The sequence below is a fragment of the Anneissia japonica genome, unplaced genomic scaffold (assembly GCF_011630105.1).
Source record: "Anneissia japonica isolate Jap-2015-1 unplaced genomic scaffold, ASM1163010v1 scaffold24_len2511860_cov200, whole genome shotgun sequence".
Classification (NCBI taxonomy): Eukaryota; Metazoa; Echinodermata; class Crinoidea; order Comatulida; family Comatulidae; genus Anneissia; species Anneissia japonica.
Genome location: NW_022730786.1, coordinates 1846916 through 1867332, shown reverse-complemented (window position 1 = coordinate 1867332; position 20417 = coordinate 1846916). Strand labels below are relative to the sequence as shown.

Below are 20417 nucleotides of genomic sequence, written 5' to 3'. Positions count from 1 at the left end.
AACAATCAATGAAGCGTGAACTGTCGAGCGCCATCTATAGTTTCTGTTATCCACACATAGCAACTTGTGGACTGGACGTAAACAACATTGCTTTTTTTAATCATATTTTTAATTTTGCAAAACAAACATGGACAATCCAAGGGAAATCGAATCTAAAGAGTATCTAGAAAAACACAAAATTCTAGAGTTATTCGACAATATCACTGCAAGTCTCGTTTTCCAAAGACCAGGTAAGTTTTAGGCTAGGCCTGGGCGCTAGGTAGGCTTCGATCACAAAAAGGTGAGTAGGGAAGTTCAATGGGACTCGGTAGAGATGTCACTGTACATTAATTTTACTGGTTCCTAGTTAAGTTAGGCCTAGATCATGCAGTGTTACTACTCGTACATACTGACGTTACAATCTTCAAAAAATTAGAAAACATTCACTATTTTACAGCCCATTCAAATGCTTCGAGGTTTATCCCTTTGAAGTTTTGTTGAGGATTTATCTTGTTTCTTCCTTTTTTTAAAATAAATTTTATATATAAAAATAATTATAAACTAAAAAGTTTATTTTGTTTTACCGAATTTGCCGTAAAGAAAGTTTGAAATTGCTCCAAACCGTCACTGACTACAGCAACAAGATGTTTTTTTTTCAGAAAATCCAAAGGAATTTATGATTCAAGAAATAAAACAAATGAAAGAAGCAAGAACAGCACAGACGGACTACCCTTGTTTATTTGATGATAGCAACATTCTTTCTGTCTATGGGATGCTTGATCCAACGAAAAAGGGCTTCATCAGTCTTACACAATATAAAGAAGGTGTGTGTACTGTATAATGCTCAATATAGATTTAGTAATTGTGGCAAAGACAAGCCAAACCAGTCACTCCTCGCAAAAATAATGTATAGTTATTAATACAGGGTTAAACAGTGAGAGCTATAAAATGGTAAAAGAATGATTTAAATCTGACATTTTGTTATGAAGTTAGAGAAGTTTAAACATACATGCAGTTTAAATAACAATATTTGAGAAATCAGCCTTCAAAGTTTATGATTTTGGAAATTTCTCAGGCAGAAACCATTAGCAAATCATTAAAAATTGTTTTTTTTACATTGAAAATGGGGAAAATAACAGCATAGAACAGGATTTTCGATGAGTGACTGGTTTGGCTTGTCTTTGCCACAATTGGTTGGTTGACATTTGACATTTAAACAAAACTGTCTTCTTTTTCTTATCTTTTGTTCGATATCGTAAGTTAAGAATGTTATTCTTTAAAAAAAAATTCTTTAACATTTAAACAGTGTATTGATATATTAACTTATGAGTATTGCCTTATGATTTGAATAATCTATTTTTCTCCAGCATTGACTGCAATGGGCTGCAAAGACTTTGATACATGTCCAGGTGGGATGGAGATGGATCGGATCTCTCAAGACACTTTTACTAGGGAAGCGTAAGTGAAGGCTTTCTAAAAATACTAATCCTTGAACAGACCAAAAAGCAGTAGCACTGAGGAGGAGGGGGTTGAAAGGGCCCACAACCCATATAAGCACAGGCAACTAGGGTGAAAAGAAAGATAAAAAAAGGAGTGATAAAAACGGCCAGAGCTCCTGCCAAAGATTTTTTCAAAACCAATGTTCATGCAGAAGCATCACTATCAAGATTTGCAGAAAAGGTGTCAGGTCTCTCGGCAGTGAAGCTGAATGTGCGCTGTAGAGTTCTTATTAAAATCGAAAAATCAAATTATTCCATTTAGATGATGCCATTCCAACAATTGTTGCTTGTGGCGCAGTAGACTATATGTTGCACTTTTCAATAACTTTCTCCTCCCCTGAGGGTCCACACTTTCATATGTCCACGTCAGAAGCCGAGTGGACTAGTACACCGGGGTAACCCCCTACTCTTCTCAAAAGATTCACTGGGTTCTTGAAATTGCACATGAACATCTGTGTACACTGGGCCTACAGTTTATAGTCCCTATCCGAGAAGACTTGTTCCACCACCAGAACTAGGCCGCGACCCCATGCCGGTATATTGTTGGCTATGGTTACAGTGCCCCACCCTTAACCGCTCAGCCATTAGATTTGCAATATCCTTGTACAATTTTGATATTGCTGTTTTGGAAGCAAATTACTCCTTTAAACTTAAAGCTTCTATTTTGTAGGACCAAGACCTGGTATCAAACCTACCGAGTCTCACAAATTTGGCGTGAGGCTCAAGCATTTGTGGTCTGTCTCGCGCGTAACGACCAAAATCTCAGGCATAAATTTAATTGTAAAATATATGTATACTATTTGTGACTTTTTTAGCATTCTTCTTAAAAAAAATTCTCCATTTACAGTACTTAAAATATCATAGTAGCATCATGAATACCAACTAGATCCACAAACAGTGTCAATGTGTAAAAAGTGCTGTCGGATAAGATCAGTTTCTCGGTGGAGCGGGAGGGGATCGAGTCTCTTACACCAAGGTTGTGGAATTTCCAAAAGTCTCACTTCTGCAAATTTGTCTAACTTGAAATTTGTAGTATTTTGGAGTAGTGTTCTTTTAATAAATCTATAGTTTTATACTATATTGGGTTGATCTGAATTTTAAAGATTACTTTCTTTTTTCTTCTAGAAAAATGGGATTGAAAAGAGCATCAGAAACAGTTGGTCCTCTGTAGGATGATGAAGGAAACGTGTGGATGGACATATACAGCAGAGATAACAAGCAGCAACAGAGACAAACAAGTGAAGCACCCCAAAATAATACTACAGTATTGCAAAGCTATTTTACTGTCGGTGTTGAGCCAATAAATTTTAATATAATATTGATATTAAGAATTTGAATTGCTCTTTGTGTATATTTATGTAACATATTAAGCTCTGTCAAGGTTATCAAAATTTCTTTGACAAAAATTTGCTGTATGCCCATATATAGTCATAACATGCTTATATGGTCATGATGTGATGTCATCATGACCATATTTAGGCATGTCACATTTTTTGTCAAATGGAATGTGATAGCCCAGACAGTGCTTTAATTTTCAATTGAAAATTGAAATGTGAAAATTTATTTTGGCAATTAGCAAATATTGTTCCAATATTCTTTGTGTAGGTCCTTGTTGTCATCATCATTATCATCATTACCATCATCATTATCATTATCATCAATTTATTATTACCATAGTCATTATCATTCATCATCAAAATCATCATTATCACTATCATCAATTCATCATCATTATTATTATCAATTTAGCATTGACATATTTATCATTATCACTCATCATAATCATCATTATTATTATCATCAATTCATCATCATTATTATCAATTCATAATTGCCATAGTCATCATTATTCATTATCATTCACCATCATCACCACCATCATAACCATTTTCAACACACTACATGTTGAAGGCCTTTCAAAAATGTCACCGTTAGTGGCAATTTTTGTCCTTTCCTTGTTAAGGACTTTAATAGCAAAAAGTCTGTAGATAGCAAAAAATAAATTGTTTTGATATGCCTCTCATTGGAAGTTTAATTAATGCGCAATTCAATGTTTTAATTGATTTTTAATGGGTTTTCCAAATGTTGCCATAGACATTGTATAATATTTACCATACAATTGAAGAACTTGTAAAAATATAAAGAATACAAGTCGTACCGGTATGTTCTTAGAATTTTAAAGGAAAATTACAACACCAGAAGGGAACAGATTAAGGTATATTTATTTTGTTTTTATTTATTACGTTATTTATTAAGTATAAAATAAATGTTTAATTGACTTGAGGTATTTTAAAATTTGAGTTTATGTTTATTAATTTTCAGAAAACGAATACCTGTACCAGATTATTAACAAATTTGATTCTATACTTCCACATATACCTGTGATTACATTAATACATTATTGTAAATTGAGAAGGAGTTGTAAATTTTATTTGTAAATAAAACATTCAAGACTCACACATGATTATGTTGCCTCATTTTTCTTGTTCATTAACATCTTATACACCTTTGAATGTGAACCTAATACGTACATACTTCTCTAGACATTTGCATATCATCGCTCATTAGATTAATAAGAGATTTCCACATGAAACTTGTAACAGAAGAGCCATAATTATCATGCAATACACATAATATCAGTGATAAGATAGTAGAAAATATGCAACGTAAAATGAAAATTCATTTCATTTTCTGTCTGTCATTTATGGTTGGATTCAACTTTAATGTCTAATAAATAATAATGGTTTTGTAATATTTTTGCTGTAGTTTATAAGGGTAAGCGTTGAATGGTGTCATGAACAATTATGTCCCAGTTGTAAATCATCAGTATTAATATTCAAATTTTTGGATAGTTTTATAAGTCATTATGATGCTGCTGTCACGAGGAATTTTACTGCTGCCAGATGGGTAAACTATATAATGTACAAGTCGTGGATATTATCGCATTATGCATGATGTTATAATTAATGTACAGGAGATACATTTCGCAATGCAATATACAGTGATAGAAACAAGATAGTAACAATTAGAATTCCTATAGGAACTCTAGCAACAATTTGTGTATGCCGCCCTCTATTTTGGCGATTAGCAGGCCGCGCGACCGGTGTTGTTTTGTTCGCGCTGTGCGGTGACAGGCAGGTAAAAAGCCAAGATTGTGTGCTGTTTACCAACTCCAAAATACGAATTATTTTACTTTATTGTAGTGGTTACAGAAGTCTAACCTGAGTGAATGCAATCGGTAAGAAATTAACCGGCATATTTAGTGTATTTTTGCTTAATACGGAAATTTTAGTGAGATGATGCTGGATCGGAGTCGATAACATGTTCATCCACACCATTATTCACATGCGAAAACCTTTGCACTGATGAAATTTTTACTTTTAAGTTAATGTGTTATGTTAATATATTCAGATTCTAGAAATTCTTGGAAATAGATTAGGCCTAGGGCCTAGTTGTATATAGGCCTAGGCCCTATTTATTATTTTCACCGTCATTTAACCCATTCAGCTTCTCAAACCAATAATAATAATAATAATAGAATGAAGCTAGGCTAAACCTGGACCTGGTATCCTTGCATCACATCATCATGCCTAGCCTGTGTAGGCCCAACCACATGCGTACAGTGTGTAGGCCAAGGCTATGGCACATGTTTAGCATGAATATAGGCCTGGTATGTGTCTATGCCCCTATGTTTACTTTGGCCTACATAATCATTTTGAGTCAATGACCATCATCCAACTAAGCCATAGACCTAGCCTGCCTAGGCCTACCGCACTTTTCGGAGCCATCATCAGTCGATTGTCAGTAAAGTGGCGGTAGCATGCACGTACCTTTTAATCGTATCGCATTCGCTGTGGAATTAAATCTGCAAACAACCATTGAAATAACGTCTGCTTGGCTTAAGTACGGCTTCGAATCTACATCATAACATACAAAGTCCGCAACCAGTTTCTTCTAAGGGGTGGGGGGTTCTCTTGGCGTGAGGTCCAGGGACGAATCCCTGTCTGGTCAGTAAAACCACAAAAGCCAGAGGATTTTGTGTTTTATTTATGTGTCTAAATAATGCTAATTATAAAAGCAGTAATGTTTGAAAAAGTTCTAAATGGTTCCTCAGTGCATTAGTTGTTTTTGAGGACTCGTTTGGGAAATTTGATGAGGGGGGGGGGGGGCTTCGCCNNGAAATGAGAGCGGGGGGTTTGGCCGAACCATAAAAATTCCTACTGGCTACGGCCTGGTCGTACAAAGTCCTGTTCAGCTAGATGTTGAATGAAACAAAGCTAGGCCTAATTACTATATTACTAAAAAAAGAACCATGTCTCCGACTGCCAGATTTTTCTAGCCCCGACCATGTAAATAAATGTATCATACTTTTCAGAAAATTACACAATATGTTGATATTTTTGTTATGAATCATAATCTGTAATCTTCGTCTAATATAATGTCATCTAAAATTTGCTTTGAATGTACTGTAATGTTTATAGTTACCAACCATCTCTCATGTGAGATGATCTCCAATTCAAAGTCATTTATTATCAAACACTATGCCTGTTTATCAATTTATCACACATCCATTAAACAAGTTCTCGTAATATTGAAAGCTCAGATGAGGGCAGTATAATAAATAGAGGCAGTAGATCTAAAAATGATCTATTAATCAATCAGCCTCATGAGGGCAGTATAATAGAGGCAGTAGAACTAAAAAAAATCTATTTATCAGCTATTAATCAATCAGCCTCACGAGGGCAGTATAATAGATCTATTAATCAATCAACTATAGAGTACCACAGTCATGTCGTCACAGCACCAGGTGGCGCCCTCTGGACTTGTTTCCGTTCATTACGCCTGAATGACTTCTTAATCTTAAAGGTTTAGAATAGGCTTTCTGGAATTGGCATTTTAAAACCTAATAATTTACCATCAAAATTTACTAAAAACACAAAAAGCTCGCATTATATTAGCTATCGAACACACATTTAATCATCAATTAACATTTACAAAGAAAACTTAAGATACAAATTCTTAATAATTACTTTAGAATTTGGGATCAGTGGTTTGTCAGTGAAGAAAATGGCGTTAGTTGAACGCATTTCATGTCGCCATCGTGACGTAGCAATTTGGTAATCAGCCAAACGTTTGTAGAGCTCCTTGTTGGAGCTAAAAATTTTAATTTAAGAATTTATAATAGTTTAATAAAAAAAATTGACATTTGACGGTGAAAGGTCTGGATGACCTTTTACCCATTCAAATTCTCCAAGGTTGGTAGCTATCTATAGTGATAAATCTATTCAAACTTACTGTACATTTTTTGTTGAGCCAACAAAAAAAAACTTTCCGAATTATTTTTAATACAATATTACTAGATGAATAACATACATTCATTAAATATATAAATCTAAAAAATTTCACTATTTCTAATAATAAAATTTAGTGAAAAGCAGTTAATTTCCCTGTTCTAGTTTTCAGTGTGAGGATTTTTTTTATGGTTATTGGTTTATTTTATTTCATCATTTTTTTACTCTTTATCCGTGTGATAATAAGTTCCAGCTGTTGTTTGCCTTTTAAGTTTTCTGCTTCGTTGCTCACTGTACCTTTTGATTCTTTGCTTAACATGTTCACAATTTTTTAGCTGTAGACGATTACATTAACACGTAGCTTTCAATTTGGTTTTTGTTTGATTTCCTTTGATTTTTTGTGCTCTGTTAGGCCCGAGTTAACGTTAACTGTCAGTGTCAGGATGCTTAAAAATCCTAATAAATCCATTGAAATACACGTTTTGTGATAGAAATATCATCAACAACAAAGGCACTCTTTAAAGATAAATATTTGGAAGTTTGCTGATTTGTAATTTATAGAATATATTAGCTTTGTCTGATTGAGTCACTGTTGGTACCATTTACATCTCAAAATTTGTTAAACATATAAACAATCAAAAAACCTTTTTTTTTTGTATACTGTACAAACTTGTTTATAATGTAGCAATACATAAGTGTTGAATTTACGATGTGCTATGTTAGCTCTGGGATTATGCTTCACAAAAGCTTGTCAAGTATATTATTGAATGTTTTGCTAAAATATGCCCTTGGTTAATAATGATGACCTTTTAGATTTGGATTGTTGGTTTTTGTTGGATTTAGAGTCAAACAACCAAAACGGTTGCCAAGTTTGCACTGGAGCATCACTGTTGCTAAGAAAAATGTGAGCTGTCGTGACAAAATGAGTCTTGTGGAACGCCAGGTCAATTTGATATTCAAGAAAATATATTATTTGAAGTGATTTTTTGACAAAAAATGGGTTTCATTTTTCTGGGAAATTTAGTATGTACTGTATATTTCATAGTAGCAAAAGTTCCGAGTTGAGTACCTAAGGTAATCATGTTTTTGAGGCACATTTTTAAAGCTATTTTTCAGAATTTATAGGAAAACCAACACAAAATTTATCATTTGTATATCTTTAGAGGTGATTTTTTAAGTATGCTTTTAGACATCCAAACTTTAAAATGATCTTACTCCGGTTTTACTCAACCTAAGAAAATGATTCAAAGGCCAAAATAAAGCATATTCATCTATCTAAATATATCAATAACTCATTTTTCATTTTTCTTACCACAAGACTCATTTTGTCACTGACAGCTCATAAATGTGGTATGTCTTCCTATCAAAGTGTACTACCCTAGGGAGAGGAATTGGTAATGTTCATGGGTCGATATTTCTAATCAGACTAAATGCATTGGAGCTTCAAGAAATATATCAAATAATCTGTGCATTTAAAAAAAATGGCTGATTTCCAATCAAGTTTTGCAGAAAATTAAATGCTGTACTGTCTCAATAACAACCAATATATTACACAGTAATTAGGCCTATGATGGTACACACCTAATTTTCTAGCATTTTTTCTGCACAAAATTTGAGTAATCGATTGTTCCTAAGCTTAATGAAAATACAATGTGGCGTTTTTTGTTACTCATACTGTTCAATGTTCATTTAGCTACCATATGAAATTATTTTAGCTTAGGCAAGACTTTTTTATACCTTGCAATGTTTCGCAAACTTAATTTTTTTAAAGCTCATCAGAAGAGTGCGGGAAAAAAATAAGTTCTCGGTAGTTGAGTTCTTAGTAGTCCCTACAGTAGGCGTAAATGAAAATACAGTGTGGCATTTGTTTTGATTACTCATCTACTGTTTAATTTACTGTTTACTGTTCATTTAGCTACCATATGAAATTATTTGAGCTTAGGCGCCTTGCAATGTTTCGCGAACTTATTTTTTTTAAAGATCGTCAGAGGAGTGAGGAAAAAAAAATTAACATAAAATTTTGCTTTCTTATTTAGCAAGTAGTTTTCCTGAAAACATCCAGACGGAGCGGAAAATAAAAGTAAAATGTTATTGGTGAATATAAAAATAATAATGGGATGGTTAATTGCTTTAAATATTTATATAATTAGAATGAAATACCTACATATTTGTTGATTTCAAGGCAACTTCAGGCATAATAACAATAAAGAAAAACTTTTTTTTTGTTCTGAAATTTCCTTTTTCTCGCAAAAAAAAAAATCAAAAAATCGAAATAATAATTATTGGTGGGTGGCAGCTTCACTACACAAGGTATAAAAGAAGTCTTGCCTTATTCACTCACTTGGTATTCTGAATAACATGCGACCAATCAACAACCAAGAGATGAGTATGCCCTCTATAATTTATTGTTTACTTTGCATAATCGTGAAGTTTAGGCTTAAAATTGCGATAATCTTAGCTAAATTATTGGCTTTCAAATGTCTGAATTTCAATTCATCCACTGCCTTGTATTTCAAATCAAATTATTTTGTCCGGGCCTCTTTTATCGTGTAAATTAACGTCATAAAATTTCCTGATTGATGAAAAATTGTGAAATTTTACGGCCGTAAAGTGTTTTCAGTGTTCCTAGTCTATTATTCCTGATGCAAACGGAGCTATTTTTAGTCTCTCCGAATTAAAACCCTGACCACGTCTACCCAGATAGAATGTGTTATCAAAATACGTGGAGTGACCCAATGTGAGAAGTTCTGTAGCTACGTGTAATGGAGCGTAAGATCCATCTGATTGGCGTGTGCTAATATTTCTCACCTTCGTGCTGTGGTTAAGACTTGGAATAATTTCCATAGCTTAATTCTTATCGGATCAATTCATGCTTCAGAAATAAAATGCATTAAATTCCCTTCAACCTTGAAATCATATACTTTTTCCCTCAGTGTTATTTTCCAGACAGATCTGACTGTCCTTTCTAACTCAGAGACTCGTGTTAAATAATACTTCTGATGTTGATTTCAAATATACAATTTTTATTTTATGAGCCAGACAGCTGATTATGTTCTGTTCGTTTATGCAGAACATATTAGCAATCTACTGTAGAGTATCAACTTGTGACTAGAGTATTTGTATGGAGATATGTATTGAATGAGTCTTAAATGACATATGATATTATATATTTATCACATTGTACTGGAGCATACTATTCCTTTCAGTATTCATTGAAAGTAATATGAGCATGGTAGAATTGATAAGCACCTTTATTGGCCTGCATTGTGATTGTTCGAATCACTATTTTGGTGAAGTGAAATTAACATTAAATAAATGTTTTGATGATAATTTAATACTGTAATTCAGATTCAAAAACTATTTAAATCATTGTTTATCCAGTGGGAATTCAAACTTACTTAATACCTCAACACATGTTTATACATTACAAAAAGTTTTATCAAAGAAAAGTCAATGTTGTTAAAGAAGACAAAAAGTTTAGCAAAGAAAATGTTATTGTTGTTAAGATATCTATACTGCAGTATATGGAGCTATTAAATTTCATTTCATTTTCTTTTATTAAGAATATACTTCAATACTTCAGCTTATCTTAGCTTTCATTTGGAAATTAGAACATAAAATAGTTTCGTTGCATAATAAACAATTAGTTTACTCATTCATATATCCTTTAATTGACTCATTAATTGGCTGACAGTAAATTTTAAGTTTTTTGTATGGTTGTAAAAAAATGTCTATAAATCAATGATAAGGTCTTGTAAATTGGTTAGCGTCCTCTCCCAACATCGAAAACCCGCCGACCTACTTTTTTTTTTTATTTAATCCAAAAATATGACGAAGATTTGAACCTATTGCTAAATTTTGTGTATGTGTATAACTAGGGAACATTTTTGTGTATTTTGTCCTTTACTTTTTTTGTTTCTCATATCTTGAAAAGTAATTTAAAACATATCATTTGTTTTAATATCAATTTCATTTTATACATTCTCAGGTACATTGTAAATTCCATTTATTTTTTGTTTAAAAACACCTCCCTCGTTTCTGGATACAAAAATTTGAAAAAAATAAAAGAATGCTAACATTAATCGGGTTTTTTTTCATGGCCTAAGTTTTTATTTTTTATTTTGTGACAATTTTAAATAAGTAATAAATATTTTGAATATTTGATGATTTTCCCAAAGATAATCTATAGTTCAGCAGGAAAACCAGGTGTTTACCCATAATGCAGCAGTGAGTCTTGTAATGTAGCCCTTGTTTGGTAGTGTTTACTTTCTGGCTTCCTGTTGTCGGCAACCTAGGCCTGTAATGCATTTTAGTGAATACTTGTTTACCAATTCCCTCCCTTAGCTGTGGCTTTACTCCCCAGGGCTAATTTTTGTAGTTCCATAGCTATGAATTATACAGGTATATTATACAAATGGTAAAGCCATTATCCTTTATAACTGAACTTTGCTATGGTTCTGCATTCTTTGCTGGATACAAACATTTTCAAATTCTTACCAACTGAATCATAACATTTAGCAATGGATATATGTGTAAAAGTGACAACGAAAGAAACAACTAATCTTTATTCACATTCTTTATTCGATTTCCAGCATCCAATTATGCTTGGTCAGAGAAATCCACATGATTTGCATAATTGATTAATCCATTAATTATATTAGTAACTTAATTACGTGCGTGTGTATATTGCGCAGACTGGCTTAACAGTGCTGTTTTTTCACGACAAATGGATTCTAAACTTGATTACCTGTACTGTAGGAGACGAATGATGACAGAATTTGGTTGAAATATTGAACTTTATTAATTATTCGCAATCGAGGTACGTTAGTAACTTGCTAGTCTAGTAGAATCCAGACAAAATACAAACAAGTAAAATCATTTCTGTTGTGCGCAACAGAAGGTTATGTGTAGGAGGGTCGTCTGGTAATAATTACTTAGCTATGAAATATGCGACTCTAAATGTCATTTGAAAAAAGTGATATTAAAGGTGCAAGCAATCTTGCTTCTTATCATTAGCAGTAAGCAGGCATGTACTTCATGCAATGTAGCCAATGATAAGATTGGATATTCAGGATCTTTACCTTTTCATAGGGAATAATATGGGCTTGTCTAAAATAATGGCGTAAACGTGGGGGACTGCTACTTTAACCAGTCAGTTCATTGGATTTGTGCCATGAATAATTAACGAAGTCAGAACAGATGGTGTTCATGAGTTGTTAATCAAATAATTTTTGATTAAATATTATTCCTATAGGAATCGTAATTTCAGAGTTTAATATAGATGATTCTTGACGAATTCTGATGATTATGGTCATAGATTTGTCAGTCGAATATTAAAACTAGGTTAATATCATCATTGTGGTCATGTGACAATCTTAACACAATGCTATTTTGGAAGGCTGTCTGTCTCAATATATCTGAATCTGAATATACTGACAGAGGACCCCACTGAGGTGTATGTGTCAGTGTGCGTCATCGATTTGCAAATTATTTAGGTGTTATTAATTATTAAACATTTATTAATTAAAAGTAAATATCCGACTAGTAACTGATTTTGAAATTGCCAAAAAGGTATACAGTATAATTTGGATTGGTTCTTTAAGAGGGTGCTCTAACAACCGATGTTGAGGCAGCGTCGCTTTTACTAGAGCGTATACGCAGAAACACACCGGCAAATTTGATGTAACAGCAGCTTCTGCTTCGACCTAGTGCCTCAGGTCTACTGCCATTAGACAGAAAACGACGCTGCCCAAAGTCATTAAGTAGTAACCCTCACAAAAAAAACAAAAAAAAACAAACAAATGTCAATAAAAAGTAGAAATAACTTGTAATGGGGAGGGGGTATGTTTGGGTACTATAGGTCTGATGTGACATTTCAAGGTTAACTAAAATATGTGTTGCTTTTAATATAAATAATAATAATATCATTTTTTTCAAGAAAAAATACAAAATTTGTTGGGATTTTTTTTAGAAGGAACATAAATCAAAGAAGGCTTATTTTTATGCACCCTCAGTAATTGATACTAGGTAGGCCCACTGTGCAGGGCTCTGTGTACTTACATTATAGCCTGGTTCTCACGAGAGCCCTAGTATCCGGATCGCCGGAGCTAACCGTTAGCGCTAACCGTTAGCACCTGCATGAGAACGCCTGATCGGTTAGCACTAACCGTTAGCGGTATCCGGATACCGCTAACGGTTAGCAAGCGCTATCAGTTAGCAAGTTGAGGGCGTTTCTATCATCAACCAATCACACATACGTGTTTACAGTTTCCAGTTTCTTATTGGCCAGTGAATCGATCATCATATTGTTGGTATCCGGATCGGGATTTTCTCGCATGGACGCACGGCAGCTAACGGTTAGCAGGATCCGGATCCTGCTAACCGTTAGCTGCCGTGTGAGAAAATAGCCTTGGTTTGTGAAGTGTATATTTGTTTATTCAAGTTTTTTTCATTGAAGCATCAAGGAAGCCTTCAAAATTTATGTACACTATCGGTTGTGTATTTATAACAATAAAGTTTGTCTCTCTTATAGTTAAGAGATTTCATAATAAACAAAATATAAATATAAAATGATATAGAATTTCCCTATATTACCAGCAGCTTGTTGGTAATTGCGAGCTGAACCATATTAAATATGGTTTCATAAAAATGTGAAAGGTAAAGTGTATTATAGGAATAGATTTAAAATTTTAAATTGAGGATGACCAAAATTGAGCATGACGAAAATTTGAGGATGACTTTTGAGTTGAGTCAGTGGTGCGGCAAATTGTTTCTTGATTCTAGGAATGAAAAAATTAGGGATAGTAATGAAGTATAAGAAAATTAGGGATAGTAATGAAGTATAAGAATGAATACTCAATCTGTCATGGTAACTGGTTCTGTTCACTTGGGCAGAAAGTTTCAAATTCAGATGGCATGAGTCAGTTCGATTTAAACCCCTGGATGGAGTGGTTGCATCTCATTTTGAGCAGCAATTAAAATCTGATGAGTTAAAAGAGTATTTACTTGAGGTTTAGTTTGGACATGTGGTTTACATCATCAACACTGGTCAATACTTAGGCTATGGTCACACTAGAGTTTCAAGCCTGGCTTGACTCACCGCGGGTGAGATTTTCGTAATGTGACCGCATCTGCACCGACTCGCGCCTGGCGTGACCTCGATCTCAATCTACCTATCTCGATCCCGGCTCAGCACCCATATTGACCCTGGATTGACCCTGGCGTGACCGAGATTGACATTTCCTCGTTGGCTGCCGACCAATCACAGTCGATGACGTCGTTGCGTGTAGAAGTTCTTGAATAAAAAACCCGCGAGTTCTTCATGTGTGTTCAATCAAGACACAATCATTACTTTTCATAAAAGTTAATTCAAATTTTAATTAATAATAATGCGATTGATTTGGGGCGACCAGGAAACTGCTGACCTGGTAGATTTGAGAGGCCAACCCGAGCTGAAAGACCGGATAGAAAATAAAAAAACAAACAACAAATCGGGAATTTTTGGCATGCTTGCTGACAGATTAGCCAGTCTCGGACATGAGAGGAGAACGACGGCCCAAATTCAAACAAAAGTGAAGGCATTGCGAGCCCAATACAAGCTGATAAAAGATCAGTTGAAGAAGAGTGGTTCGTCTGGTGTAAAATCTTTGATTGCGATCCACCCAATCACACGCGCGTATATCGAATCCCGTGAAACAGAGTTGGCGAAACTCTCTCTTTACGGCTCTGCTGTTTCGACTTTAGAGGTCAATCCAACTAGTGTACCCAACCCAGAATTTCTAGCCTGGCTTGAAATCTCACCCGCGGTGAGTCAAGCCAGGCTTGAGACGCTAGTGTGACCGTAGCCATACTCTATTGGGACATTTATTTTGAGGATGTCCAATAGATAATATCAGTGATTTGACCCTACAGTAATAAGGTTCATAATTCTATAGTACTGTAAGGGCCCGTTTATACAACACACCAATATCCGCATTCTCAGTCCGCCAAAGTTATGTGTGTAGTATAAACGCCGTCGGATTGCGTGTAATTACATTACCATCTGGCAAAGAGGCTACTTGACGAACCGGCCAAATTTGGCCGGTTCGCGACCTTGCAAAGCCTACTTGGCACCCTCAGGCTATTGTTTGACCTCTCGTAAACACAGCGAGCGGTAATTAATCAACTGGATGGGGTGGCTAACAAGACAGTTTATTCGCTGCATTTTCAAGCGTTGCTGGATAGATTCCGAGAAATCAATAACTGGTAAAAATGCTTACTGGTATCGCGGGGCGTTTGAAATATTACATAATAGATTATGATTATTTCTTTGTAATTACCGCTCTCTCAGAATGCACGGCGAAAACAAGCGCAGATTGTCATTCTTTGCTTTTATTTTGACAAGCTCGGACGTGTTGACAATCGTTAAATAAAATAACCAGTGAAGTAAAAACAAAATTGTATTACGAGAAAAAATAATATCGGAATATAAAAGACAATCGATTAACAACAGTAAACTATCCACTCCTTCAAAACAAACCGCGCGAATTGAGCGGAAGTACGATCTGACCCTGTATCCCAGAACACATTCTGTAAGTGATACTGTAGATTGGTGAAATTGATACCCTCTTGATTGATTATTAAAGTGACCCTAGCAGCTAATTTCAAGGTGGTACAAACACTGGATTGCTTCCTGTGTTTATACTAAATAGTAATTTATTATTAGCAACATATTAACCATTTACACTCTTGCTTTCAAGACATACTGTAAGCTTATCACTTGGCTATTTAGGATACTTGGGAAGATGGCATAAATGCACAATCCCTTCCCACCAATAAATAGTCTTCACCAGTGATAGCTCCAGAAATTAGCTGATAGGGAATCCAACTAGACCTTAAATAGTCATCCTAGGTCTGCTGTTGTCAGGGATAACCCCCTGGCGGGTGGTCTTTGTGTCAAAGACAACTGAGGGCGTAATGTACACTTAAAATTTGTGATTTCTAAAACTTTGGTTGGGGTAATGTAATGTTGCATACACTTTACTTATACTGTACCTACTTATGTACAGGTAAACCCTGAACTTACAGGTGTGAGTCTGATTATGTTAATTCCTATCTGGTTTGTTCTTAATAGTTACTAACTGTCACTCACAGTAGGCTACCCATCAACTGATAGAAGTTTTTAAAACCAATTAAGTAGTTTGGCATCCTTTTTTATCCTTATTAGAGGTTATATTTATAAAATGGATAATTAACATAATCCATTGGATTAAGTGCAGTACACTTGGATTATGGAAACTGGTGGTACTTCTGTAGTTTACTACTGTATAGGTATTGTACGTCAAATTCTATAATTGTTGATGAAGTACAGGTATGCAGCTTCTGTACAGTAGCTCACATAATCCATTATTCACCTTGATCCTGATGCATGTCTGCTTCGGTAAAACCTGCCCTCTGGTACTTTTTAAGGTTTTCAACTATTGAGCAGGGGCCCCACATGTAGGGTTGTATAAATACCAATAATTTGACCGATGATACTGTACATCACCTAAGTCTTACAGCAGGGATTAAATATTTGATACATTCAAATTGTGTGAGTAGATCTGGTCAAAAAATCTTTTTTTTAAAATGTTCATTGTTTACTACTGTATATGTCTGAATAAGCAAATCTTAAGGTTTAACATCATAGCCTTTTTAATAGAATAGCCTTGTTTTGAAAATTACAATACGTTTTTTTCATACACGATTGATTGTTGTTGAGAATGCATACTGTAATCAATTTTAAAAAAATCAATCTAAATACTATATAGTAATTTGCATACATATAGATTTTTACCAATACTGAAGTGGTTTGTATGTCAGTAAAAGAAAAAAAGGTTTGTGTGTATGAGGAAATTAGCACAAATAAATGGTTTATTTTTTTATTTTTTTTTTTTGCATATCTTGGTAAATCAGGCCTTAAGTTACCATCAGTATTGATGAGAGGCAACCACAATATTTGATTTAAGCCATGAAATGCTCGCACCTAGGGCTGAAACATAGCGTGAGCCACTTCGCAACCCGTCAACACTGTAAGTCCAGCCAAGATTTGTCAGTGTGTGGTTTGAACCCTGGACAATGAGATTCAGAACCTGAATGGAAATCGCTGTGCCAAACCGCCATACTTCTCTTAATATTGTCCATATTACTTGCACTCTATTATGGGATATCAATTTTGATGCAGAGTGCAATATTGAATGTCTTATCGTGATTATAGTTCGAGAACACCTAATCAAAGTAGTTCCAACATTTGAGAGACTATAATACCTTTGTGTATCTAGTTTCTGAAATGTATTAATTCAGCTGTATAGTGAAGAGTATTCCTTCTAATCTAACACAATAAACCTCACTTTAATTATTTGTGGAAACTGTATCGGTCTTCAGCTTCAAGGATTAGAGCCTAATGAGAAAAGCTGTATTTGTTTGCTGTCTTTAAATCTAAGATGGATTTTGCAGTCGGTGACCAAACAAGATATTATTTTTCCAGCTATGAAGTAAGTGGGTCAACGTACTTAAAGAAACAATAAGTTACTGTTTGTTTTCTTATTGCAGCTTGATATTTATTTTGGATAATATTTGGTGCGAATTAGTAGCTGAAGTTGTTAAGAAATTGTGATTATTGTGTGGTCTGTGTTATTAGCCAAAATGTTTAATAAGGCTTGTACTTTCCCATTGATTTACGTGTTCACATTAGATTATTTATTTGTGTACCATTAAAAGGATTACAATATCTGGTGAGTGATTGACGGCTATTATTTATTCTCATAATTTAAACTACTTTCCTATCGGTATTGTGCACATAAGTTTTAAAGTCGTGTTCACATTGAACTGTTTTTGGTAGAAGTTATGAAGATGCAGTTCAGTTGAGCCAAGATAAATGCAAGCAATTCAACATTTTCTTAAGCTCTGTCCACACTATCAAATTTGTTTGACAAAAAACTTGTATGCCCATATATAGTCATAATGTGCCTATATAAGGTCATGATGTGATGTCATCATGTCCATATTAGGCATGTTGCATGGTTTTCAAATAAAATTTGATAATCTGAACTGGGCTTAAGCCATGCAGTTTACCTAATTATTATGCCAGTATAGCATACTAAAGCCCTGTCCAGACTACCAAATTTTATTTGACAAAAACATGTGACTTGTCTAAATGTGGTCATGACATCACATTATGACCATATATAGGCTCATGATGACTATATATGAGGTCATGACATCACATTATGACCATATATAGGCTCATGATGACTATATATGAACATACTGTACAACAGTTATCTGTCAATGAAAATTTAATAGTGTTGACAAAGATTAAACAAAATCACAATTCTAAGGTGCTAGGCTCATAGAATAGTTGTCCTATATATATTTTTTTTTATTTAAATGACAGCCTGTAAATCTGAGATTAATTTCAAAAGCAAAATTCTTTCAAGCAGGGGGTAATTTGAGGTGTTGACACCGACCCTGCATGATTTGCCGTTGAAGCGAGACAAGTGTACTCTTGCATAATGATGTTGATAAGTTAGTAATTGGTTGGAAAATAGTAGCGATGTGAGCGTTTATTAGCTTTCCTATGATGTTCTGAGCTGTAATTATAAATTTCACGACAGGCTTGTTGGCTAATGACCTCTGCTTACATTACATGTAGAATGTAAATTAGAAAAGGTCATAGGGCATGGAAAGGTAGGGTGAGGATAGAAATACAGAGCAAAGTGGATAGAAAATAAATGAGAGTGCAAGAGACTTATACTGTGAATAAATATGAAACAGGGTAGATAAGAAAGCAATGGGATAGAATCAGAAGGGGAGTGGATGTATAGGTTTATGGCAAGAAAGCATCAATGGTGCCATGTTTTTTAAATTTGACAGGAAGAACATCGAGTAGGGAGGAGGGCATAGAGAAATGAGCAAAGCATGCAGGAGAAAAATACAAACATACTATAGAGTAGAAGTAAAAGTATAATATGGAAGGATGTATTGTGTAGAATAAGGAGAAATCTGGCAGAAAAAGGTGCATCAGTTAATAATAGTGGTCAAAGCTCTGATCTTCTGGACTGTGAAGAGACCATACATGACATTAAATATTATAAACAATCATTAAAAATGCATTTATGCTATTTTGATATTTAGTATTTAATAGATTCTGACAAATATCTTATAATGATTGATTTATTAGTTATACCTGCAAGGTTGTGCATAAGTGATTGAAAAGTTTTTAAAAGATTACCTGTAATCTTGATGTGTAAAGATATAAATAGTGTAGATTAAAGGCACAATGGGTCAGCTGCCCACTTTTCTAGTAATCAAAAACCTTACAATGGATGCAAGGTATTTCGGACAATTCAGTATCCACTATGAAATCATCGCCCATAACAAAAGCTACTTCTCAAAGAAAGGGAATTTAACCTGGAATGCAAATAAATAGAGCTTTAATCCAGGTATTGCAGCTAAGGAAAAGTGTTTCTGAAGTGAGCCGTACCTTAGCATACCACCATCCAGGCTCTCCTTTCTTTTATTGAATGCAAATCGTTGATAAAGCAAAGAGAGTTTGGAGGGTAGTTGGCATCCACTTAACATAATTTACTTGGTTGGTCTTGGTAAAAAGTTAGTGTCTGTAAATCTATAAAATAGGCTCTCAGCAGGAATGCGTGTCTATTGCTTGATATATTTTTTTTGGCTACTTTCAGCTCACAAGTTGGCCTGTGAGCTAATTTTCCTTTTGAATTAATGATTTATTGTTAATTTGGTAAATTATCAGATTGTAATAAAAGTTATTGTATTGTATTGGCGGTAGACCTAACATTATTTTGGTTTTTTTCTACGACAAGCTTACACATAGCGTATTGTATTGGTGGTAGGCCTAACATTATTTTGGTTTTTTTTCTACGACGGGCCTACACATAGCATCGTATTATTTTGTAGGCTAAATACGGTAGATTTAGCCAGCTGCTCTTCAACCTCACAGAAATGCAAGATATTTTCTATCTTTAACTTGTGATGCAATTACAGTAGAACCTCGTTTTTATGTACCCCAGTTATACGAACCCTCTGTTTTACGTATGGACGATGACGTCATCAAAAACCCCGAAAATATTCAAAACAAACGGCCCTTTTGAGAGCAACCATAAGTAAAAAGAATATAACAATAAACTATAACAATAAACAAACCATAATGCAACGTATTTTCATTAAACAGCAACGTTGATTGAGTCTAATACCGGGTTGTTATAATCTAAAACCACGTGAACTCAGTGAGATGAACAACTACCGATTGTGCTCAAAATTATTGCTTTCCTCCTTAGCTTCGTGTGGCAAACCATGGAAGAACTCGTCTGGTCGAACTTTCTACACGAAGCTGAGTAGACATAGTTTCGTACACAAACGCTAATTGGTGGGCTCGCCCAGTGCATAGCACATGGTTGCTGTTTCACGTACACGAACGCTAATTGGTTGGCTCGCCCAGTGCAGCGCACATGGGTTTAGTTTGTCTCAGCAGGCCCAGACAACACCACATCTCTGTTGTTTAGAATAGGCATGAAGGGGAATTCCCAAGTTATACCTTTGCTCTTATACACATCTAGATGTGTATAAGAGACAGTTGTACATCTTACAAATACATTTTCTT

General features: G+C 34.5%; 2 protein-coding genes across 3 annotated transcripts in view; both read left to right on the top strand.

Moving 5' to 3' along the window:
- The first annotated feature begins 31 nt into the window (after positions 1-31).
- LOC117115052 (EF-hand calcium-binding domain-containing protein 10-like) lies at positions 32-3211 on the top strand. The gene is made up of 4 exons (XM_033258703.1): positions 32-230; positions 639-803; positions 1347-1437; positions 2604-3211. The coding sequence occupies exons 1-4, from the start codon at positions 128-130 to the stop codon at positions 2647-2649; spliced, it is 405 nt and encodes a 134-aa protein (XP_033114594.1). The 5' UTR covers positions 32-127; the 3' UTR covers positions 2650-3211.
- Positions 3212-4567: 1356 nt separating this feature from the next.
- Positions 4568-20417, top strand: part of LOC117115048 (dystroglycan-like) — an 83464-nt gene continuing 67614 nt past the window's right edge. For both annotated transcript variants that reach the window (XM_033258700.1, XM_033258699.1), the window contains exon 1: positions 4568-4716. The gene's annotated coding sequence lies outside the window, so the exon portion shown is untranslated. The remainder of the gene's footprint in view (positions 4717-20417) is intronic.

Coding starts and splice junctions, on each gene's coding strand:
- LOC117115052 (XM_033258703.1), top strand. CDS start 128: ATGGACAATCCAAGGGAAATCGAATCTAAAGAGTATCTAGAAAAACAC. Junction 804..1,346: donor TCTTACACAATATAAAGAAG/GTGTGTGTACTG, acceptor ATTTTTCTCCAG/CATTGACTGCAATGGGCTGC. Junction 1,438..2,603: donor GACACTTTTACTAGGGAAGC/GTAAGTGAAGGC, acceptor TTTTTCTTCTAG/AAAAATGGGATTGAAAAGAG.